Source organism: Scyliorhinus canicula, chromosome 9 (assembly GCF_902713615.1).
Source record: "Scyliorhinus canicula chromosome 9, sScyCan1.1, whole genome shotgun sequence".
NCBI classification, from domain to species: Eukaryota; Metazoa; Chordata; class Chondrichthyes; order Carcharhiniformes; family Scyliorhinidae; genus Scyliorhinus; species Scyliorhinus canicula.
Genome location: NC_052154.1, coordinates 143167208 through 143186908, shown reverse-complemented (window position 1 = coordinate 143186908; position 19701 = coordinate 143167208). Strand labels below are relative to the sequence as shown.

General features: G+C 46.4%; 1 protein-coding gene across 6 annotated transcripts in view; it reads left to right on the top strand.

Annotated features, from left to right (window-relative positions):
• Nucleotides 1–19701, top strand: part of LOC119971760 — a 131127-nt gene that overhangs the window by 55076 nt on the left and 56350 nt on the right. For 4 of the 6 annotated variants that reach the window (XM_038807824.1, XM_038807821.1, XM_038807825.1 and 1 more), the window contains 5 exons: nucleotides 8279–8410; nucleotides 9077–9177; nucleotides 12951–13132; nucleotides 14111–14200; nucleotides 14769–14919. In XM_038807824.1, the coding sequence (XP_038663752.1) occupies nucleotides 8279–8410; nucleotides 9077–9177; nucleotides 12951–13132; nucleotides 14111–14200; nucleotides 14769–14919 (656 nt within the window). The remainder of the gene's footprint in view (nucleotides 1–8278; nucleotides 8411–9076; nucleotides 9178–12950; nucleotides 13133–14110; nucleotides 14201–14768; nucleotides 14920–19701) is intronic. The other 2 variants (XM_038807823.1, XM_038807822.1) reach the window with 2 other exon arrangements.

Genomic DNA, 19701 nt, shown 5'->3' with positions numbered 1-19701 from the left:
GATGGTCTTTTTTCTTTTTTAGATGGTTGATGTGATGAATAGTGGTTCACAGATCAGTGCTGGGGCCTCAATATTTTTACAATTCATATAAATGACTTGGATGAAGGGACTGAAAGTGTGGTTGCTAAATTTGCTGACAACACAAAGTTAGGTAGGAAAGTAAATTCTGAAGAAGACGTAAGGAGGCTACAAAGGGACATAGGTAGCTTAAGTGGGTGGGCAAAACTCTGGTATATGGAGTGTAATATGGGCAATGTGAAATTGTCCATTTTGGCAGCAAGAGTAAAGAAGCTTATTGTCTAAATGGCAAGAGATTGCAAAGCCCTGAGATTCAGAGTAATCTGGGTGTCCTAATGCATGAATCTCAAAAGGCTAGCAAACAGGTACAGTAAATAATTGGGAAAGCTAATCGAATATTATTGTTTATTGTGAGGGAAATTGGTTACAAAAGTAGGGAGGCTGTCCTTCAATTGTACAGGGCATTGGTGCGACCACATCTGGAGTATTGTGTACAATATTGACCTCTTTATTTAAGGAAAGAAGAAAATGTGCAATTCAGATACACCAGACTAATACCAGGAATGGGATTACTATCTTTAGGAGGAAAGATTGGGAGAGGTTAGGTTTGCATCCACTAGTATTTAGAAGAGTATGGCGATTTTAATTTAAGCTATTAAGATCCTGAGTGATATTGACAAGGTGGATGTTGAGAGGATGTTTCCTTTCGGAGAATCTAGAACTAGGGGCCACTGTTTACAGATGGGTTGCTCATTCAAGGAAATTGTTTCTGAAAGTCATGAATCTATGGAACTCTTCCTCAAAAGACAGTGAAAGCAAAGTCTTGGAATATTTTTAAGGCAGAGCTAAATAGATTTTTGATTAACAAATGGGGTGAATGGTTATCAGGGGTAGACAGTAATGTGGGTTGAAATTACAATCACATCAGCCATGATCTTACGGAATGGTGGAGCACGTTCAAGAGGCCCAGTGGCCTCCTACCCCATCTAATTTGGTTGTCATATATTTTCTTTCCTTAATGTTACAGTTCACATTCATAAAACTTTTCATCTCCACATTTTTACTGGATAACTTTCCATGTAAATTTGTCACTATAATTGTACCTTCCTGCCTCTAGTTTCCATTACAAACGTGGAGATGGGAAATTTTGATGGAAAATATCAATGTGTTTCATTGTAAGATTTTAATGTATTAGTAATTGGACTCCTGTGATATTGAACACAACGGCACAACATTGAGGGCCGAAGGGCCTGTTCTGTGCTGTACTGTTCTATGTTCTATGTTCTATAAGTATTCAAGATCAATTTGAAGTTTTCGGACCAAGTGAGCTAAGAGATTGGGTTAATGGAACCAATGTATGGCAATGGGTGGTGGACGTGGCTGCTGAGATGGACAGGAAGGGAAGAGAGGGTAAAGAAAAGGTAGTAGGGAGGGAACAGGAGGAGAATTAGAAGACTGTCATGGGAGGATGGAGGAAAGGGGTATGTAGCAGGCAGCCACTGGACAAGATGGGTTCAAAGTGGAAATTCAGGATGGACTCCTCCCAACTAACTCAACTTCCTTCCCTCCCTGTTCCTTGTGCATTCTTTTAGAAGTTTGCGTTTGATGTTGTGAAAACTTTAATATACCTTGTCCACTCTTGCTCTTTTTGATCATGATGGTATGCTAGGCCTTGGCTTACATCTGCAAAAACAACCCACTTAACCTCCTCTGCAAGCTGCTAATTTAATGACATTTATTTTAATTTCACTGACACAAATTTAGCAATTTAGACCAGCCTTGTGACAACTATTAAACATGCACTAACCGAGGCAATAGAAGAACCAAGACATTTAGTAAATTAAATACTATTGTACTATTTAAGTTTGGAAGTGGTTTTGCATTTTATAGTTTTTGTTAAGATTGAATTTATAAATATAGAGAATCATTGGTTGTAGTTTCTTTTTTTTTTAAAATAATTTTTATTGAAAGAGTTTTTCCATACAAACATTTACCCCTACTAATTTTTAAATTATTTACAACACAATCCCTCTAGGCAAATGTCCCTCCCTCGCCCGCCCTCTCGCGCGCACCAGTCCTCTCTCCCCCCCCCCCCCCCCCCCCCCCCCCCCCCCCCCCAGGCAACCTTAACAAACAAGGCAGCCTACAGTTTCAGACATGAGCAGCGAGCAGACTTGCCCGCGTTACAGTCGTGCATGTCCCCCCACGGCCCTTGCTGCCCCCCCCCCCCCCCCCCCCCCCCCCCGGGTTGCTGCTGCCACGACCCCGAACGTCTATCTCTGATCTAAAAAGTCAAGGAAAGGTTGCCACCGCCTGGCGAATCCCTGTACCGACCCTCTCAGGGCAAATTTGATCCTTTCTAGCTGAATATAGCTAGCCATATCATTAATCCAAGTTTCAACGCTTGGAGGCCTCGCGTCCTTCCATTGAATTAATATCCTTCGTCGAGCCACTAGGGACGCAAAGGCCAGTATTCCGGCCTCCCTAGCCTCCTGTACCCCCGGTTCTACCCCGACCCCAAAGATCGCAAGCCCCCATCCTGGTTTGACCCTGGACCCCACCACCTTCGACACCGTCCTTGCCACCCCCTTCCAGAACCCTTCCAGCACCGGACATGCCCAGAACATATGCACATGGTTCGCTGGGCTTCCCAGACATCTGACACACCTGTCCTCACCCCCAAAGAACCGGCTCATCCTTGTCCCCGTCATGTGAGCTCTATGCAGCACCTTAAATTGAATGAGGCTCAGTCTCGCACACGAGGAGGAAGAGTTGACCTTCTCCAGTGCATCCGCCCACGTCCCGTCTTCTATCTGCTCTCCCAGCTCCCCTTCCCACTTGGCTTTCAGTTCCTCCCCTGATGCTGCTTCCGCCTCCTGCATTATCTTGTAGATGTCTGATATCTTCCCCCCTCCGACCCAGACCCCCGAGAGCACCCTATCACTCGCCCCCTTACTGGGGAGCAGGGGAAACCCCTCCACCTGCCGCCTAGCAAATGCCTTCACTTGTAGATATCTGAACATGTTTCCCGGGGGGAGCTCAAACTTCTCCTCCAGCCCTCCCAGGCTCGCAAACCTCCCCTCTATAAACAGGTCCTTCAGCTGCCGTATGCCCACCCTGTACCAGCTCTGAAATCCCCCGTCGATGTTCCCCGGGATGAATCTATGGTTCCCTCTTATTGGCGCCGCCAACAGACCTCCCATTTCCCCCCTATGTCGCCTCCACTGCCCCCATATCTTGAGGGTGGCCGCCACCACCGGGCTCGTGGTGTACCTCGTGGGGGGGAGCGGCCATGGTGCCGTTACTAGGGCCCCCAGGCTTGTGTTGCCACAGGACGCCCTCTCCAATCGTTTCCAAGCTGCCCCCTCCCCTTCCATCATCCACTTGCGCACCATTGACACATTTGCCGCCCAGTAGTACCCCGAGAGATTGGGCAGTGCCAGCCCTCCACTGTCCCTACTCCGCTCCAAAAAGACCCTCCTCACCCTTGGGGTGCCATGCGCCCACACGTAGCTCATGATGCTACTCGTCACCTTTTTGAAGAAGGCCCTAGGGAGGAAGATGGGCAAGCACTGAAATAAAAACAAGAACCTTGGGAGGACCGTCATTTTGATTGACTGCACCCTCCCCGCCAGCGACAACGGTACCATGTCCCACCTCTTAAATTCCTCCTCCATCTGTTCCACCAGCCTGGAAAAGTTCAACTTGTGGAGGGTCCCCCAGTTCCTTGCCACCTGCACCCCTAAGTACCTAAAGCTCTTTCCTGCTCGCTTGAAGGGGAGTCTCCCAATACCCTCTCCCTGGTCCCCCGGGTGTATCACAAAAACCTCGCTTTTGCCCAAATTTAGTTTGTACCCCGAGAAGTCCCCAAACTCTGCTAATAGTTCCATTATCTCCGGCATTCCCCCTTCTGGGTCTGCCACGTACAGCAGTAGATCATCCGCATACAGCGATACTCGATGTTCCTCCCCTCCCCTAGTCAGTCCTCTCCACCCCCCTGAACCCCTCAGTGCCATCGCCAACGGTTCAATCGCCAGTGCGAAAAGTAGGGGGGATAGGGGACATCCCTGCCTGGTCCCTCGGTGGAGCCCGAAATACTCCGACCTCCTCCCGTTTGTCACTACACTCGCCGTCGGGGCCGAGTAGAGCAACTTCACCCACTTAATAAACCCTTCCCCAAACCCAAACCGTTCCAACGTCTCCCACAGGTACTCCCACTCCACCCTATCGAATGCCTTCTCCGCGTCCAGCGCTACCACTATCTCAGCCTCCCCCTCCACTGCCGGCATCATAATTACATTCAGCAATCTCCGCACGTTCGTGTTGAGCTGCCGCCCCTTCACGAACCCCGTCTGGTCCTCATGGATTACCCCTGGCACACAATCCTCTATTCTAGCTGCCAGGATCTTTGCCAGCAACTTGGCATCCACGTTCAGAAGCGAGATAGGCCTGTAGGACCCGCACTGCACGGGGTCTTTATCCCGCTTCAATATCAGGGAGATCAGAGCCTGCGACATTGTCGGGGGCAGAACCCCCCCCTCTCGCGCCTCATTAAAGGCTCGTACCAGTACCGGTCCCACCAAGTCCACATTTTTCTTATAGAATTCCACCGGGAACCCATCTGGCCCCGGCGCCTTCCCCGCTTGCATCTGACCTATTCCCTTGACTAGCTCCTCTAGCCCTATTGGCGCCCCCAGCCCTTCTACCAGCCCCTCCTGGACCCTTGGGAACCTCAATTTGTTTAGGAAGTCCTCCATTCCCCCTCTCCTCGTCGGCGGCTCAGACCGATACAACTCCTTGTAAAAATCCCTGAAGACCCCGTTCACTTCTTGCCCCTTCTGCACTACCTTCCCGCCCCTCTCCTTCACTCCCCCAATCTCCCTAGCCGCATCTCGTTTGCGAAGCTGGTGTGCCAGCATCCTGCTCGCCTTTTCCCCATACTCATAGACCGCGCCCTGTGCCCTTCTCCACTGCGTCTCTGCCTTCCTGGTGGTCAGCAGGTCGAACTTGACCTGCAGGCTGCGCCGTTCTCCCAGCAGCCCCTCCTCTGGTGCCTCCGCATATCTCCTATCCACTTCCAATAGCTCCCCCACCAGCCTCTCCCTCTCCTGCCTCTCCTTTCTTTCTCTGTGCGCCCTTATGGAGATCAGCTCTCCCCTGATCACTGCCTTCAGGGCCTCCCAGACCATCCCCACCTGCACCTCACCCGTGTCATTCAAGTCCAGATAGCTTTCAATGCTCTTCCGGACCCTTTTACACACCTCGTCGTCCGCTAACAGCCCCACATCCAGCCGCCACAGCGGGCGCTGGTCCCGCGCCTCTCCCATTTCCACATCCACCCAATGCGGTGCATGATCAGAGATCGCAATGGCCGAGTACTCAGCTTCCCGTACCCTCGGGATCAGCCCCCTGCTCAACACGAAGAAATCGATTCTGGAGTACACTCTATGGACGTGGGAGAAAAAGGAATACCCCCTCGCCCTCGGCCTACCAAACCTCCATGGGTCTACTCCTCCCATCTGCTCCATGTACCCCCTCAGCACTTCTGCCGCTGCCGGCCTCCTATTGGTCCTTGAGCTCGATCTGTCTAGCCCGGGGTCCAGCACTGTGTTAAAGTCCCCCCCCATGATCAAGCCCCCTGCCTCCAGTCCCGGAATGAGGCCCAATAGGCGCCTCATAAAACCCGCGTCATCCCAGTTCGGGGCATATACGTTGACCATCACCACTTTCTCCCCCTGCAGCTTACCCTTCACCATCACATACCTACCCTCCTTATCCGCCACCACCTCCTCCGCCACGAACGACACCCTCTTTCCCACCAGAATCGCCACCCCCCGGTTCTTTGCGTCCAATCCAGAGTGGAACACCTGTCCCACCCACCCCCTTCTCAGGCGAACCTGGTCCACTACCTTCAGATGGGTCTCCTGTAACATTGCTACATCAGCCTTCAGTCCCTTCAGGTGTGAGAATACCCTTGATCTCTTGACCGGCCCATTCAACCCCCTCACGTTCCAAGTGATCAGCCGGGTCGCGGGACGACCCGCCCCCTTCCCCTGCCGATTAGCCATGTCCTGTTCCCTGCTCGCCCCGGGTCGACCCTTCCCTTCTGACCCGCTCCCCATGGCGATGTCCCCCTCCCCCCACCTCTCCAGCCCTCCACTTCCCGTTTCTGGTCTTTTCAGCAGCAACCCGGTATCCCTCCCTAACCCCCCTCCCCCCCCACCCCCAGGCTAGGACCCCTCCTAGCCGCGATGTACCCTCCATCGTACTCCCGTAAGTCAGCTGGTTCACGCTGACCCGGCTGCTCCTGCCACACTCCGACTCCCCCCGGCTCGGGGGGGGGGCCTCCCCCCCCCTTGCCACTCCTCCCTGGCCCCGCTCCAGCGCGGGAAAGGTCGCCATTGCTAGCCACGCCCCGCACTCCTCCCCTCCCCCCTCCTCTGCCCCGCGCGCGGGAAAACAGAGGAAAGCCCGCGCTTTCGCCCTGCCACACCCCACCCCGCCATCTTCAGTTCCACCCCCGTCCCCGTCCATGCCTGTAAAAGAACCCCCCCTAGGAACCCATATCCCCGATCTGCTCTCCCCCCCGTCCCACCTCCCCAACTTAACATTATAAATAACAGATAAATAACAAATAACAATGTACTTAACAGTCGCCCTCTACCAAACAGCATAAATAACCATAAATAACCATGAATAACCACAATAACAATAACTAAGGGAAGTTGGCAAAGGGGGAAAAAACATCAGAAGAAAAACCACAGCAAGAGTTCAAAATCCAAACAAAGAATTCAGCAGAAAGTACCCGAGCGGCTACGGCCGCCAAGTATCCCCTGGGTCTAATTCGAGTCCAGTTTCTCTTCCTGTACAAAGGCCCACGCCTCCTCTGGGGACTCAAAATAGTGGTGTTGGTTCCTGTAGGTGACCCACAAGCGCGCTGGCTGCAGCATTCCGAACCTGATCCGTTTTGCATGTAGCACCGCCTTCGTCCGGTTGTACCGGGCCCGCCGCTTTGCCACCTCCGCACTCCAGTCCTGGTAGACCCTCACCGTCGAATTCTCCCACTTGCTGATCCTTTCCCTCTTGGCCCACTCCAGCACTCTCTCACGGTCGCTGAGTCGCTGGAACCGCACCAGCACCGCCCTCGGGGGCTCATTTGCTCTTGGCCTCCTAGCCATGACCCTGTAGGCCTCTTCCAGCTCCAGGGGCGAAGGGACGGCCCCTGCCCCCATCAGGGAGCTCAGCATTTCTGCTACATATCCCGGGAGGTCTGACCCCTCCAGGCCTTCTGCCAGGCCCAAGATCCTCAGGTTCTTCCGCCTCATTCGGGTATCCAGCTCCTCAAAACGGCTCTGACATTTCAGGTGGAGTGCCTCGTGCACCTCTACCTTTCCCACGAGGACCGTGGCCTCCTCCTCCCTCACAGTCATCTCCTGTTGCAGCTCCCGAATCGACGCCTCTTGGGTCGCCTGGGCTCCCATCAGCCTGGTGGTCGTCGCATTCATTGACTCCAAGAGCTCCATTTTCAGCTCCGTAAAGAAGCGCAGGAGAGCGGCCTGCTGCTCCTCCGCCCATTTCCTCCATTCCTCGGGTGCGCCACCGGCCGCCATTTTGGTCTTCTTCCCCCGCTTTTTTTTGGGAGCTGCTGTTGCTTTCTTTACCACCCCACTCCGGGTACCGACCATAAAGTTGGTCTGGTTCTCTTCAGGGAGCCTTCCCCCACCGGGATTTGTCCTTACAGCGCCGTTGGGGCCCTCCAATCGGCCCGAAAACACCTTTGTAGCAGGAGCAGCCAAACGTGCGACTTAGCTGGTCATAGCCGCAACCGGAATCCGGTTGTAGTTTCTAACATGCTCAGGTGCAGATCAGTCTATTAACAGTATAAGGAATTACTGCTTAGCTCATAACTGTCAGAATAAAAAAATTGCAACATTGGGTGAAGGCATTGGATGCTTTTCTACCCTGCTTAATACCAGTATAGGTAGCCAACATAATTGACCTAATGTTCAAAACTGCTATAAATGTGGAATCAGAGTCTGGAATTGGTGTTAAGTTGACATAATTAAGCCGTTACACCCTACTCCTATCTCTATATCAATCACTTCAGTGCAGAAATGTTTTGTACTCCAAATGTGAGTGTTACATTTGTATATGTGTAACAACTTGAAACATGAATACAGCATAATAAACTCACTGTATAAGACAAGCATCATGAAATGCAAAGTGTTTCAAATTTGTCAACATAACGTTTGTTTCCTAGGAAAGGAAAGAAACTTAAGGCAGAAGGAAAAATGAAAAATTCCAAAGTTTTCCATAAAAATATTACAACAAAGGGCAAAGATGAGAAACAAAAGAAAAAGTGGAAACTTCGTTACAGCTTGTCCAAAACAAGGTAGGGTAATACACCCAAGTCTTTCCTTGAAATATAGCAACAATAATGTATTACAGGCCAGGATTTCTAAAAGAACAAAGTGCATTTTGTGATGTGCCGTTGTTATTTAAGGTGGAAATACACCTTGAAAGGACTAGTGCTGATTGAAAGGAAAATCATCATGGTGACTTTTTAAGACTTTGTTTAGCTACTCCTACTTTAATTACTTTGGCATCAATTATAAGCCTGTGCTTTCTTTCATTCATATTTAATGATAGAAAATCTAGCCTGAATTATTTTTATACTGTTCAAATATCACGTTGTTTGGTTGCAGAATATGTCAGTATAACATTACCAGTGCGCTGTAGGATGAGTTTCAGGCTCATTATTTTCCATGTAATGGATTGTTAATTTAATTTTGTCAAAGAATTGCCCACGTAGACGGGTAATATTCCCCTTCTCCCTGCCTTCCCAGGCAAGAATGGGGGACTAAGGAATATTGACAGGTTTATGCAACTTTGCATAATTTTGTCAAAGAGATTGGTGCATGGCATGGGAAGATCAAAGGTAAAATAGCAAGTGTTTCATTAATAGGTTTAATAATTGTGTCGGCATTACCATACTCCAAAATATACATTTTATAAGTAGTTACAAATTTTGAATGTTTGATTATCCTATTTTTAACAGTGGTAAGCTTGAGAAAGTTGAAAAGGGAAGTGGAATTCTTGATGAAACCTCCGATGAAGAAACTAATGTGGAGAAGGAAAATGATGCTGCAGGGTATAATGGTAAGTGCATGGAGTACAGCAAGTATTGGTATAACTTTCTGACAGATTGATGGAACCTATTCGTTCAGTAAATTGAGAATTAAATATAGGTTAAAATTGGGAGCAAAACCATTAAATGTTTTGTCATACTGCAACTTCATCAAGGACTCATACTATTAGCATTTCTCAAAACACAATGTACAATAACTGTTGACCCTCGAGAGAAAGTAGTTAAGGAGAAGTAAAATTTAAGGCGTCATGTCACAAAAGTTCTTCATTTGTAAGCTACTTTCTGAGGAGGGAAAACTCTTGCAGGATTATCCATCCGTTGTCACGTCAGTGACTTTCTTCAGCTGAATTTCAACAAACTTGCATTGAGCACCTACTGAAGCTAAGTGATGACCATCCTTGTTCACAGGAACAAAATATTGTTGATTTAAGCTAACTGATTTTGACCATACTTTGATCAACTTATTTGTTTTTGGAAAGGGGCCAGATGGCATGAACGATAAATTGGTTTATACATTTTTTAAAAAATATATATTTTTACTTGAAAAATATTTTTATTCAAGCTTTCAACATTTTTACAATGCACAAACCCCCTTGACAGTGACCAGGTCCCCAAAATGTAAAACAAACAAACCCCAACTCTGGTGGAGCCCCTCATCCTCCCCTCTCAGCAAATCTCACCGTCTCCAAATACAGGAACTCCATTAGATCCCCCAGTCACGCCTAGGCACAAGGGAGATAAGCTGATCTCCACCCGAACAGCACCCAACTGCAAGCAATCAAAGAGGCGAAGGCTAATATGTCTGCCCTGTACCCATGTAGCTCCGGCAGGTCTGACACGGTAGCACACGTGGCTAGCACTGTGGCTTCACAGCGCCAGGTTCGATTCCCTGCTGGGTCACTGTACGGAGTCTGCACGTTCTCCCCCTATCTGCGTGGGTTTCCTTCGGGTGCTCCGGTTTCCTCCCACAGTCCAAAGATGTGCGAGGTGAGGTGGATTGGCCATGCTAAATTGCCCTTAGTGTCCAAAAAGGTTAGGAGGGGTTAGTGGGTTATAGGAATAGGGTGGAAGTGAGGACTTAAGGGGGTTGGTGCAGACTCGATGGGCTGAATGGCCTCCTGTGTATCTATGACACCCCAAATATGGCCTCCAGGGGCCTCGGTTCCAAAACCTCAGACATGGTGCTGAAAAATAACCCCCAATATTTCTCCAATTTCTCTCACTCTTTCCTCCACCCCCCTTCCAACACACACACACACACCGACAGCACCTACTCCAACAACAAGGAGGATGGTGCCAAAGGAAAGTTTGGGAAGACATTTCTAGTGAAGTTCCGCACCTGCACATACCTGAAGCTTCCTCCCGCTGGAGCACTTACTTCACCCCCGCTCCTCCAAACATGCGAACCACCCCTCCAGAAACAGATGCTTCATCTCTTTTACCCCACTCTCCTCCCATCCCAGGGACCTTGCCTCCATCCTCCCTGGAACCCATGATTGCCTCTTGGCATCACCCTCGAACCTGCCCTCAACTTGAAATGCTGTCGGAATTGTCCCCAAATCTTCAGCGTGGCTAACATTACAGGATTACTCAAATAAATCCGCAGGGCTAACGGTAACAACGCCGTTGCCAGCACCCGCAACCCTGACTCTTTATAAAAGCCTGCCTCCATCCACGCCCACAATTCTTCCGTCTTCTTACTCCGGCTCTGCATCTTCTCCGCATTCGCTGCCCATTATTAGTGTAAAAGGTTCGGAATGGCCAAGCTCCCTGACTGCCACCCCATTTGGGTACGGCCTTTTTTATCTGGCTACCTTCCCTGCCCATACAAACGACGATCATAGATCATAGAATTTACAGTGCAGAAGGAGGCCATTCGGCCCATCGAGTCCGCACCGGCCCTTGGAAAGATCACCCTACCAAAGCCCACATCTCCACCCTATCCCTGTAACCCAGTAACCCCACTAAGGAGCAATTTAGCATGGCCAATCCACCTAACCTGCACATCTCTGGAATGTGGGAGGAAACCGTAGAACCCGGAGGAAACCCACGCAGACACTGGGAAAACGTGCAGACTCCGCACAGACAGTGACCCAAGCCGGGAATCAAACCTGGGACCCTGGAGCTGTGAAGCAACTGTGCCAACCACTGTGTACCGTGCCACCCACGAGACTAGCCTGTCCACCGCTCAAAAGAATGACTTTGGCAAAAAGATCGGCAGACACTGGAATGTTCATTTTTACTGCCTGCACCTAACCTGCCAGCAACTGTCCCATCTCGCCAAGTCCTCCTACACCCTCCCCATCTGGCTCGTGAAATTTAGATTATGAAGTTGTGCGCAGTCCAGTGCCATCTGCACCCCCAAATACCTAGAATGAGTTGTCGCTACCTGGAATGGCAACCATCCCACTCGCTTCCATAGAAATTAATACAGTAATTTGTTATTTCAATTTAAAAGATTTCAAAAGATAAGTGAACAATTTTATCAACCTTAAAGTACCACCATGTTAATGAAATTATTACATATTTGTGGCCAATTACAAGTTATTAGTCACAGTGACTTGAACACTTGTCAGTGGTACCTATCACTCTATTGTTTTTATATTGATTTTGTTGTGTGTCACTGCTATTTTTATGGGAGTTGACACTCACTGCCCTATATCTACTATAATAGAGATACTCAGGGTGTTAACAATGCAAACCACTTGTGGTCTGGACCAGGTTTGTGTCTTTTGAATCTGCACTTTTTTCAGAGGTGGATTTAGATGAGAGTTGGTTTGGATCATTGAGTGGCTTTATTTCCACTAAGTACACAGAAGCAGATATGATCAGATTCACTTAAGACAACCCGCCCATTCTTGGCATTAGTCATGTAAAAGCAGCAAAATATGTGACTTTAATGGATGCCTTGTTTAAATTGAATAACCTCTCCATATTCTGTCCTGCAAACCAGGGTGCCAGTTTTGTAGCCTTTTACTGCCTTGCAGCCTGTACAGTTTCCTGTTCTGAAAACAATCAAAAACGTCCTAATAATAAAAACGGGTGAGAGCTATTCATTTGTTGGAGGGGGAAGCCACCTTTTTTTCAATGTTTCGGAGCCTTTTGCTCAATGAAAATAAAGTTTTCATTCTGGCTTTGGAATGCAGGTCATGTATGAGATATATGAAATGTTACATGAAATGGCACTTTTTTTTTTAGTTTTTAAAAATAAATTTAGAGTACCCAATTATTTTTTCCAATTAAGGGGCAATTTAACGTGGCCAATCCACCTAACCTGCACATCTTTGGGTTGTGGGGGCGAAACCCACGCAAACACAGGGAGAATGTGCAAACTCCTCACAGACTGACCCAGGGCCGGGATTCGAACCCAGGACCTCAGCGCCGTAGGCAGCAATGCCACTGTGCCACCGTGCTGCCTGAAATGGCACTTTTAACAGCAATTTAGTTCTGCCAAATTTGATCATCCTTAGGTTGTTTTTCAAAGGGATAAAATATCAAGGGACTAAATCTTACCTTTACTATAAATTCTGATGGCTTACGTAAAGTTCAAGAGCTTTTGATTTAATTTTTTTAAATTTTCAGTTTATACATTATGTTTGAATGCTTTTATCTGTGTGACACCACTTCAGGTAGTGGGACACAAGGTTATATAAATATTAGCATAATTTGAATATGTTTTGTCCTGTGGTTTCTGTTCCTGGAGGTTTAATGATCGCAGCATTTCATCATAACCATCACTGCAGCTGATGCGAACTCCCTCTTTTTGTTTAATTTCTGGCACTAGTTTCTCCAGTGAAGGTGCACCTAGAAGAATGGAGTACTTGGTCTCTTGTCTGTCACACTTTGGAAGAATGGCAACATCTAACTGATGGTTTTGGAGAAAGCCAATGTTCAAAAGAGCGGAAGCTGTACAAAATTTTGACTGAGAACTTCATTCCCGAAATCAGCAATCTGATTATACAGAAGGTCAGTTATGAAGTTGGTCCTGTTTCAGACAGGACATTGTTACTGTTAGGAAATTCATTTAGAGAGAGATGGTCCCAGGGCGGTAGTGGCAAGTCAGCAAGAACAACTTTTTTTTTAAAAAAAGCATTTCTGATAATGTGCCTAAAAAAAGTGCACCTTTTGACTTTGCTGCCAGCTGCCAAAGACCAACCTAACGCTAGCTTGTGGTCCCTTAAATTAAATACATCATACACATCGACAAATCACATGAAGTATCTAGGTGACCTAATCAGTTTACTCAATCCATGTAACTTGATTAGCTGCTAGGCTTACCTTTCTATACTCAAAAAAAGTTAGATAATTTCTTGCAAGTTTGGATTTGGTGCTTTAAAAAAATTCATTTCAATTTCATTTCATTTCAATTTAGTCTTTTTTTTAAGTTAATGGAAGACAGACTTTTAATTTTATTAATGGTCAATTGGCCATGGCACTGCACAAATGGAGTTGAGACCAAAGAGTAATAGTCAGTCAAAGTGGAATTAAACGGTAGGGAATAGCAGGCATATGCTGCATAGATACGATTCAATCCCCATTTTAATGTCAATAGTTCTGTCCTTCCTTTTAGTTATGCATTGATTTTGTATTTATACCTGGACAGCAAAAATTGGCAAACAGAAGGGTTGAAGTGATAGATTTGGTGCAGAGGAATTTCAACATACAGACTGAGAAGCTGGAGGATACAGTACTTAGGCAGTATAGTGCCACCAATAGTGGTGGTTTGTAATTGCAATATGGCCAGTCTACATTGGCGGTTTCTATTCTAATTCATACTGGCAAATGTCAACCGGATTTAACTTGCAAGTGTGTATATGTTTTTTTCAAAATCAGATACTGATCCCACCCCAATTCCCTGCTGAGAAATTGCTATTTTGTGACACAATGGAATAATCTTGCGGTTATCATAAATTGTTACACACTTAAGTTTTCTTCTGTTCTCAGGATAAGCAGTTACAGAAGAAATATGCAGAAATTGTTCCTCGCAGAGCCTCTGATCGTCTACTTGTGAAACGTACTCAGCAGGAAGAACTGGTAAGTGATCTTTATTTTATTCCCACCTTTCTTATGAAACATTCAGTCAAGAAAGTGGACAAAGCAACTTAACCGTGCCTGTGCCAAGGCCATTCATTAATTAGAGCATATGGGAGTGTGGCCTGGAATAATCAGCTCCTGCCTGTTTTCCTTCTCAGTTACCACCAGTTTCCTGAGCTTGTGCTTATGACCCATCCCAAAGGGATTTGGTTCTAACCAGGAGCTTGCTACACCCTTTCTGCTCACTGCTTAAACCTTCCGAGATTTATGGTCATGTGTCGCACTGGGAAAAAATATTCTGCTAGAATGGATGTCAAGCATGTACTGGTACTAGCATCTACGATTTCTAAATATCATTTACGATTTCTAGATATTCCAAATGTTGTACGTTGTAAGTGCTAGCAGGAGAGGTGCACTATCCCCTCAGCAAAACAATCAACTAAATAAGCTTGTGTGTACTACAAATTAAGTGTTGCTTCTGACCTAATAGTGTAACTCAACTAATAGAGGGTTTTCTAAATCCGTCCGATATTGTGTTTTTTGACACAAGACTTCTCTGATTTTCCAGTTTTCTTCTCTTTTGAAGCAGAGGCAGACTGTGTTTGGTAAACTGGGGGAAAAGAGAATGAAAGATGGGTACTACTTGGCAGCACAGGGGCTGTATACGCCACAAGAAATTAAGCATATTGAAGAAGAAGGAAAAAATCTTGCCCGACAAGGTAAGCGTTTCCACTTAGGGGATTTCTGCGTGGTTTATGTTTTGATTAAATATTGTGGAAATTCAGAATGCTGTTTTTTGTAGGTCAGAGTAAGTCCATTTTCTTCATCTATAATTAAGGCTTGTAAATATATTTAAGGTAACACAATTTGCTGTGCTCCAACATCATAAACATGCAACATATTGACGCATTAAAAACACTCTTAACATAATTTCCAAGTGTCATTTTATATGAAACAGGAAACAAGTGAACACAAAAAGCACATTCTACATGAAGTTCCACTAGTTTGCAGTATGTTCAGACTATTCTACTGTTTTTTTCATGTTTCTTGGTTTTGGCACCTTGGAACCATTCCCTTAGGTGAACTCTCGCTCTGTGCAGCCAGTCTTTTTTCTCTGCCTAATATCTGTTTTGTAGTTATAGAATCCCCACAGTGCAGAAAGAGGCCATTCTGCCCATCATGTCTGCACCGACCCTCCGAAAGAGCCCCCTACCCAGGTCTTCAATAACACTGGCTGAACCCAATTTGGGATCTCTGAATACACAGCAAACTCCCTCCAATTGTTTAGCTTTACTCCCTCACTTGTCAGCTGTTAGAAAACCCTTTGGCTATGGGCACTCCTGTTTCTGCTACTTTGTCGTAATGGTTTAACATTCTCCACACTACTCTTGTCTTCCATAGAATCCCTGCAATGCAGAAGGTAGCCAATGACCCTCTGAAAGAACACCCTACCTAGGCCCACTCTCCCACTCTATCCCTCTAACCCCGCCTAACCGGCACAGCTTTGGATACTACAGGGCAATTTAGCATGGCCAATCCGCCTTACCTACACATCTTTGGACTGTGGGAGGAAACCGGAGCATCCAAAGGAAACTCACGCAGACACTGGGAGAGTGTGCAAACTCCGTACAGAGAGTCACCAAAGGCCGGAATCAAACTCGGGTAACTGGCGCTGTGAGGCAGCAGTTATAACTACTGTGCCACCTAATTTGTGACCCTTTATTTGCCTGATTATGTCTTTCTGGGCTCCGACTGTCAGAACTCCTGCTTACCCTGTCAGAGGCCCGATCCATTGTAAGTGAATGTTTCCTCACCCGGGAGTGATTACCTGACCCGTTACTAAAACTTTGGCTACACTTCCTTATTTTCCATTCTTGTACTCAAGTTTTCCCTACGCTGATTGCCCATCACCCTGGACATTCAGTTAATTCTTATATTCCAGTAGATTTTATTGCCCACCCCACTATTGCATATCCAGATATCTGGGTGATCTGATACCCGGGCAGCTGACCTCTGGGCAAAATAGCCCCTTCCTGTTTGTCGCAATACATTTTTCTACCGATAGCTAACTCCTGATCCATTATATCTTGTCCATCTAGCTTCGCCCCATAAAATATGAGTATGCAATGCACATTGCTAGTATTCACAAATTCATAATTCATCCTAATGACCCATGAAGAATGAGTGTTTATTATTTGATTCCCATGGTGAATAATGGCAGTTTTCCCTTCACGTCCTAGAACTTGCCCTGGGTCTTTCCATTCCCTCTATGATAATAAACCAGATTTCCCGAAGTAAATTCTACCTTGATGGTCTTATGTGGTGTCACAATAATCAAACGTGATTAAAGCTTTCCTGCCTGCAAGCAAGACATTTAAATGGGTGAGAAAAACTGAACTGTTGGTTCAAGAGAGGGGGAGCATCTGAGAGCACTGACGGCAACTTTGGATTCCTTCTGTCCACTAACCAGTACAAGGCTATGCTGCCCAACTATTTGCAAAGAATATTTTGCATGTGCTGCCCACACCAGTGTCATTTGCAATTTGGCTGTTCAGACAGTATCTTATGCAGCAAGTTGTTTTTCACTGCATGATTCCTCTTGCACAAACAATTACTGAATGGAGCCGCAGTTTGCATACCTATAATTAAATTTTCACGAGTCCTGACATTCCTCATCTGCAAATTACCGTGTCTTATCAGCCAGGAGTTTTGTTGACGTTCCTAATCTGGTACCCACCCATTTCTCCAATGGTCCGTTTGTCCTGTCCATGTTTACCATAGACAGGCACAATATCTACAAAGTGTAACAAAAAGAAAGTCTTGATTCTTGTCCCATGCTTCTAAGTCCATTGCCTCTACACCATTGAATTCCCTGGCAAGTGGCAGGCTCACAGAAAGGATTTGGTGGTATCCTTTGATATTTAACACAATGTCATGTTGGAGCACGACCTGCTCAATAGGTGTTTGTATTCCTTATCAACCACTTCAGTATCCTGCAGCTGAGCTTTTAGTGTTTGCGGTGCTGGGTGTGCAGATTGTCTATGTAATTTCCAAATAATCATCATCTTGTCCAACAAACTTTTATCCCCAGAAGACATCAAGACTGCTTGATTTTTTTTTTGGTGAGAAATATCTGGCTTTCTTAATTGAAGGCAGTAATGGCCTGACCCGAGTAAATGTATGTCTATGTTTTTCCCAAACGCATTCACCCTGTCATTCTCCATGTCTAGCTTAATCTGTGCATTTTCATCAAAGATCTGTTCAACAATAGACGTATCTTGCTAGAGACCACTTCAATACTGATGGGGTGATTGATCCCAGCTTTCTTGCATGGGAGCGCTATCCTTTTGGAAGACATTGGCGTGTTATCATCCTCAAATCTGAAACGGGTGGAGCTTCCTTACTCCTTCATCTTCCACCAATTTGCCACATTGAAAGATTCCAGATTGCAGTTAAGGCAATCCATCCGCCACACTGTGGAAGTGCAATAGCTATCTAAAACTGTACAGTTGAATGAATCAGTCATCAAAATACTGATCACTGGATTCAAACTCCCAGTGACCAACACAATTCCTTAGTGGCAGTCACCATCATCATTTCCAGGGGGAAGGCGCACATGTAGTGGCTCCTGCTGGAGCACTGTACTTTATGCCGCTTTTCTTGGTGTCACGGATTGTTTATTCTTCGAAAACCCATATAGTTATAGGAATAGCGGTCTTTTATGACTGAAACGCCCAAAAAATCAGGGAAAGGAAATCTGGGAGCGAGAAACCCGTTGACGGAATCTGAGGCTTCTCAGAGCTCAACGGCAAGTAAAGTGGCAGAGTCAGTTTCTGGTTCTCTGTCCACTCCATTAACGACCGGGGTTCTTTCTAATACCATGGCGAAATAATTTGAAAAGCATCGCCGAATTTTGTCGGAAGACTTTTTTAAAAAAATCGATTGAAGAGGCTTTGGCTATTCGAGCGGCTCTGGGGAAAATAATCAGACTGTTGAAGTCCAGGGAGCAGCACCCAAAAATATGGAAGTGGCCTTATCGGACCACAGCAACCAAATTGCTGTCATCCAAACCGTCTTTGGTGACCGAAAAGAATATGTCGCTGAGAGCCAAGCTGAATGGCCTAGAAAACAGGTTCAGGAGGCAAAATATCCGGATGTGGGGTGGCAGGAGGGGATTGAGGGCCCAATGCCCACGGAACACTTCTGTGCAGAATGATGGGTGAGGGTCAATTTACATCCCACCAAAATTGGACTGAGCCCATCGCACGTTTTGGCCGAAGCCTAACCCTGAAGACCCACCGTGTGCTGTGATAGTGAGGTTCCACAGCTTTAAAGAAAAGGAGAGAGTTTTGCGATGGCCATAGGAACACTGCGATTTTAAATGGGAAGGCCAGTCAATCAGGTTTTATCAGGACATGGGTGCGGAGTTAGCAAAGAAAGGAGCCATTTTCAATGTAATCAAGGCCATCCTTTTTTGAAATAAATTTAGAGTACCCAATTCATTTGTTCCAATTAAGGGGCAATTTAGCGTCATCAATCCACCTACCCTGCACATAAGAACATAATAACTAGGAGCAGGAGTAGGCCATCTAGCCCTTCGAGCCTGCTCCGCCATTCAATGAGATCATGGCTAATCTTTTGTGAACTCAGCTCCACTTTCCTGCCCGAGCACCATAACCCTTTATTCCTTTATTCTTCAAAAACTATCTATCTTGAAAACATTTAATGAAGGAGCCTCAACTGCTTCACTGGGCAGGGAATTCCATAGATTCACAACCCTTTGGCTGAAAAAGTTCCTCCTAAGCTCAATCCTAAATCTACTTCCCCTTATTTTGAGGCTATGCCCCCAAGACGAAACCTTCTAAGCAGCCTTCTGAATTCCAACGAGTACAGTCCCAGTCTACTTAGCCTCTCCTCATAATCCAACCGCCCTCAACTTTGGGATTAACCTTGTGAATCTCCTCTGCATGCCCTCCAGCGCCAGTACGTCCTTTCTCAGGTAAGGAGGCCAAACTGAACACAATACTCCAGGTGTGGCCTCACTAACACCGTATACAGTTGCAGCATATCCTCCCTAGTCTTAAACTCCATCCCTCTAGCAATGAAGGACAAAACTCCATTTGCCTTCTTAAACACCTGTTGCACCTGTGAACCAACATTTTGCGCCTCATGCAGTAGCACACCCAGGTCTCTCTGCACAGTAGCATGTTTTATCATTTAAATAATCCCTTTTGCTGTTATTCCTACCAAAATGGATAACCTCACATTTGTCAACATTGTATTCCATCTGCCAGACCCTCGCCCAGTCACTCAAACTATCCAAATCCCTCTGCAGACTGCCAGTATCCTCTACACTTTTTGCTTTACCACTCATCTTAGTGTCATCTGCAAACTTGGACACATTGCACTTGGTCCAAATCATCTATGTAAATTGTGAACAATTGTGGACCACACACTGATCCCTGAGGGACACCACTAGCTACTGATTGCCAGCCAGAGAA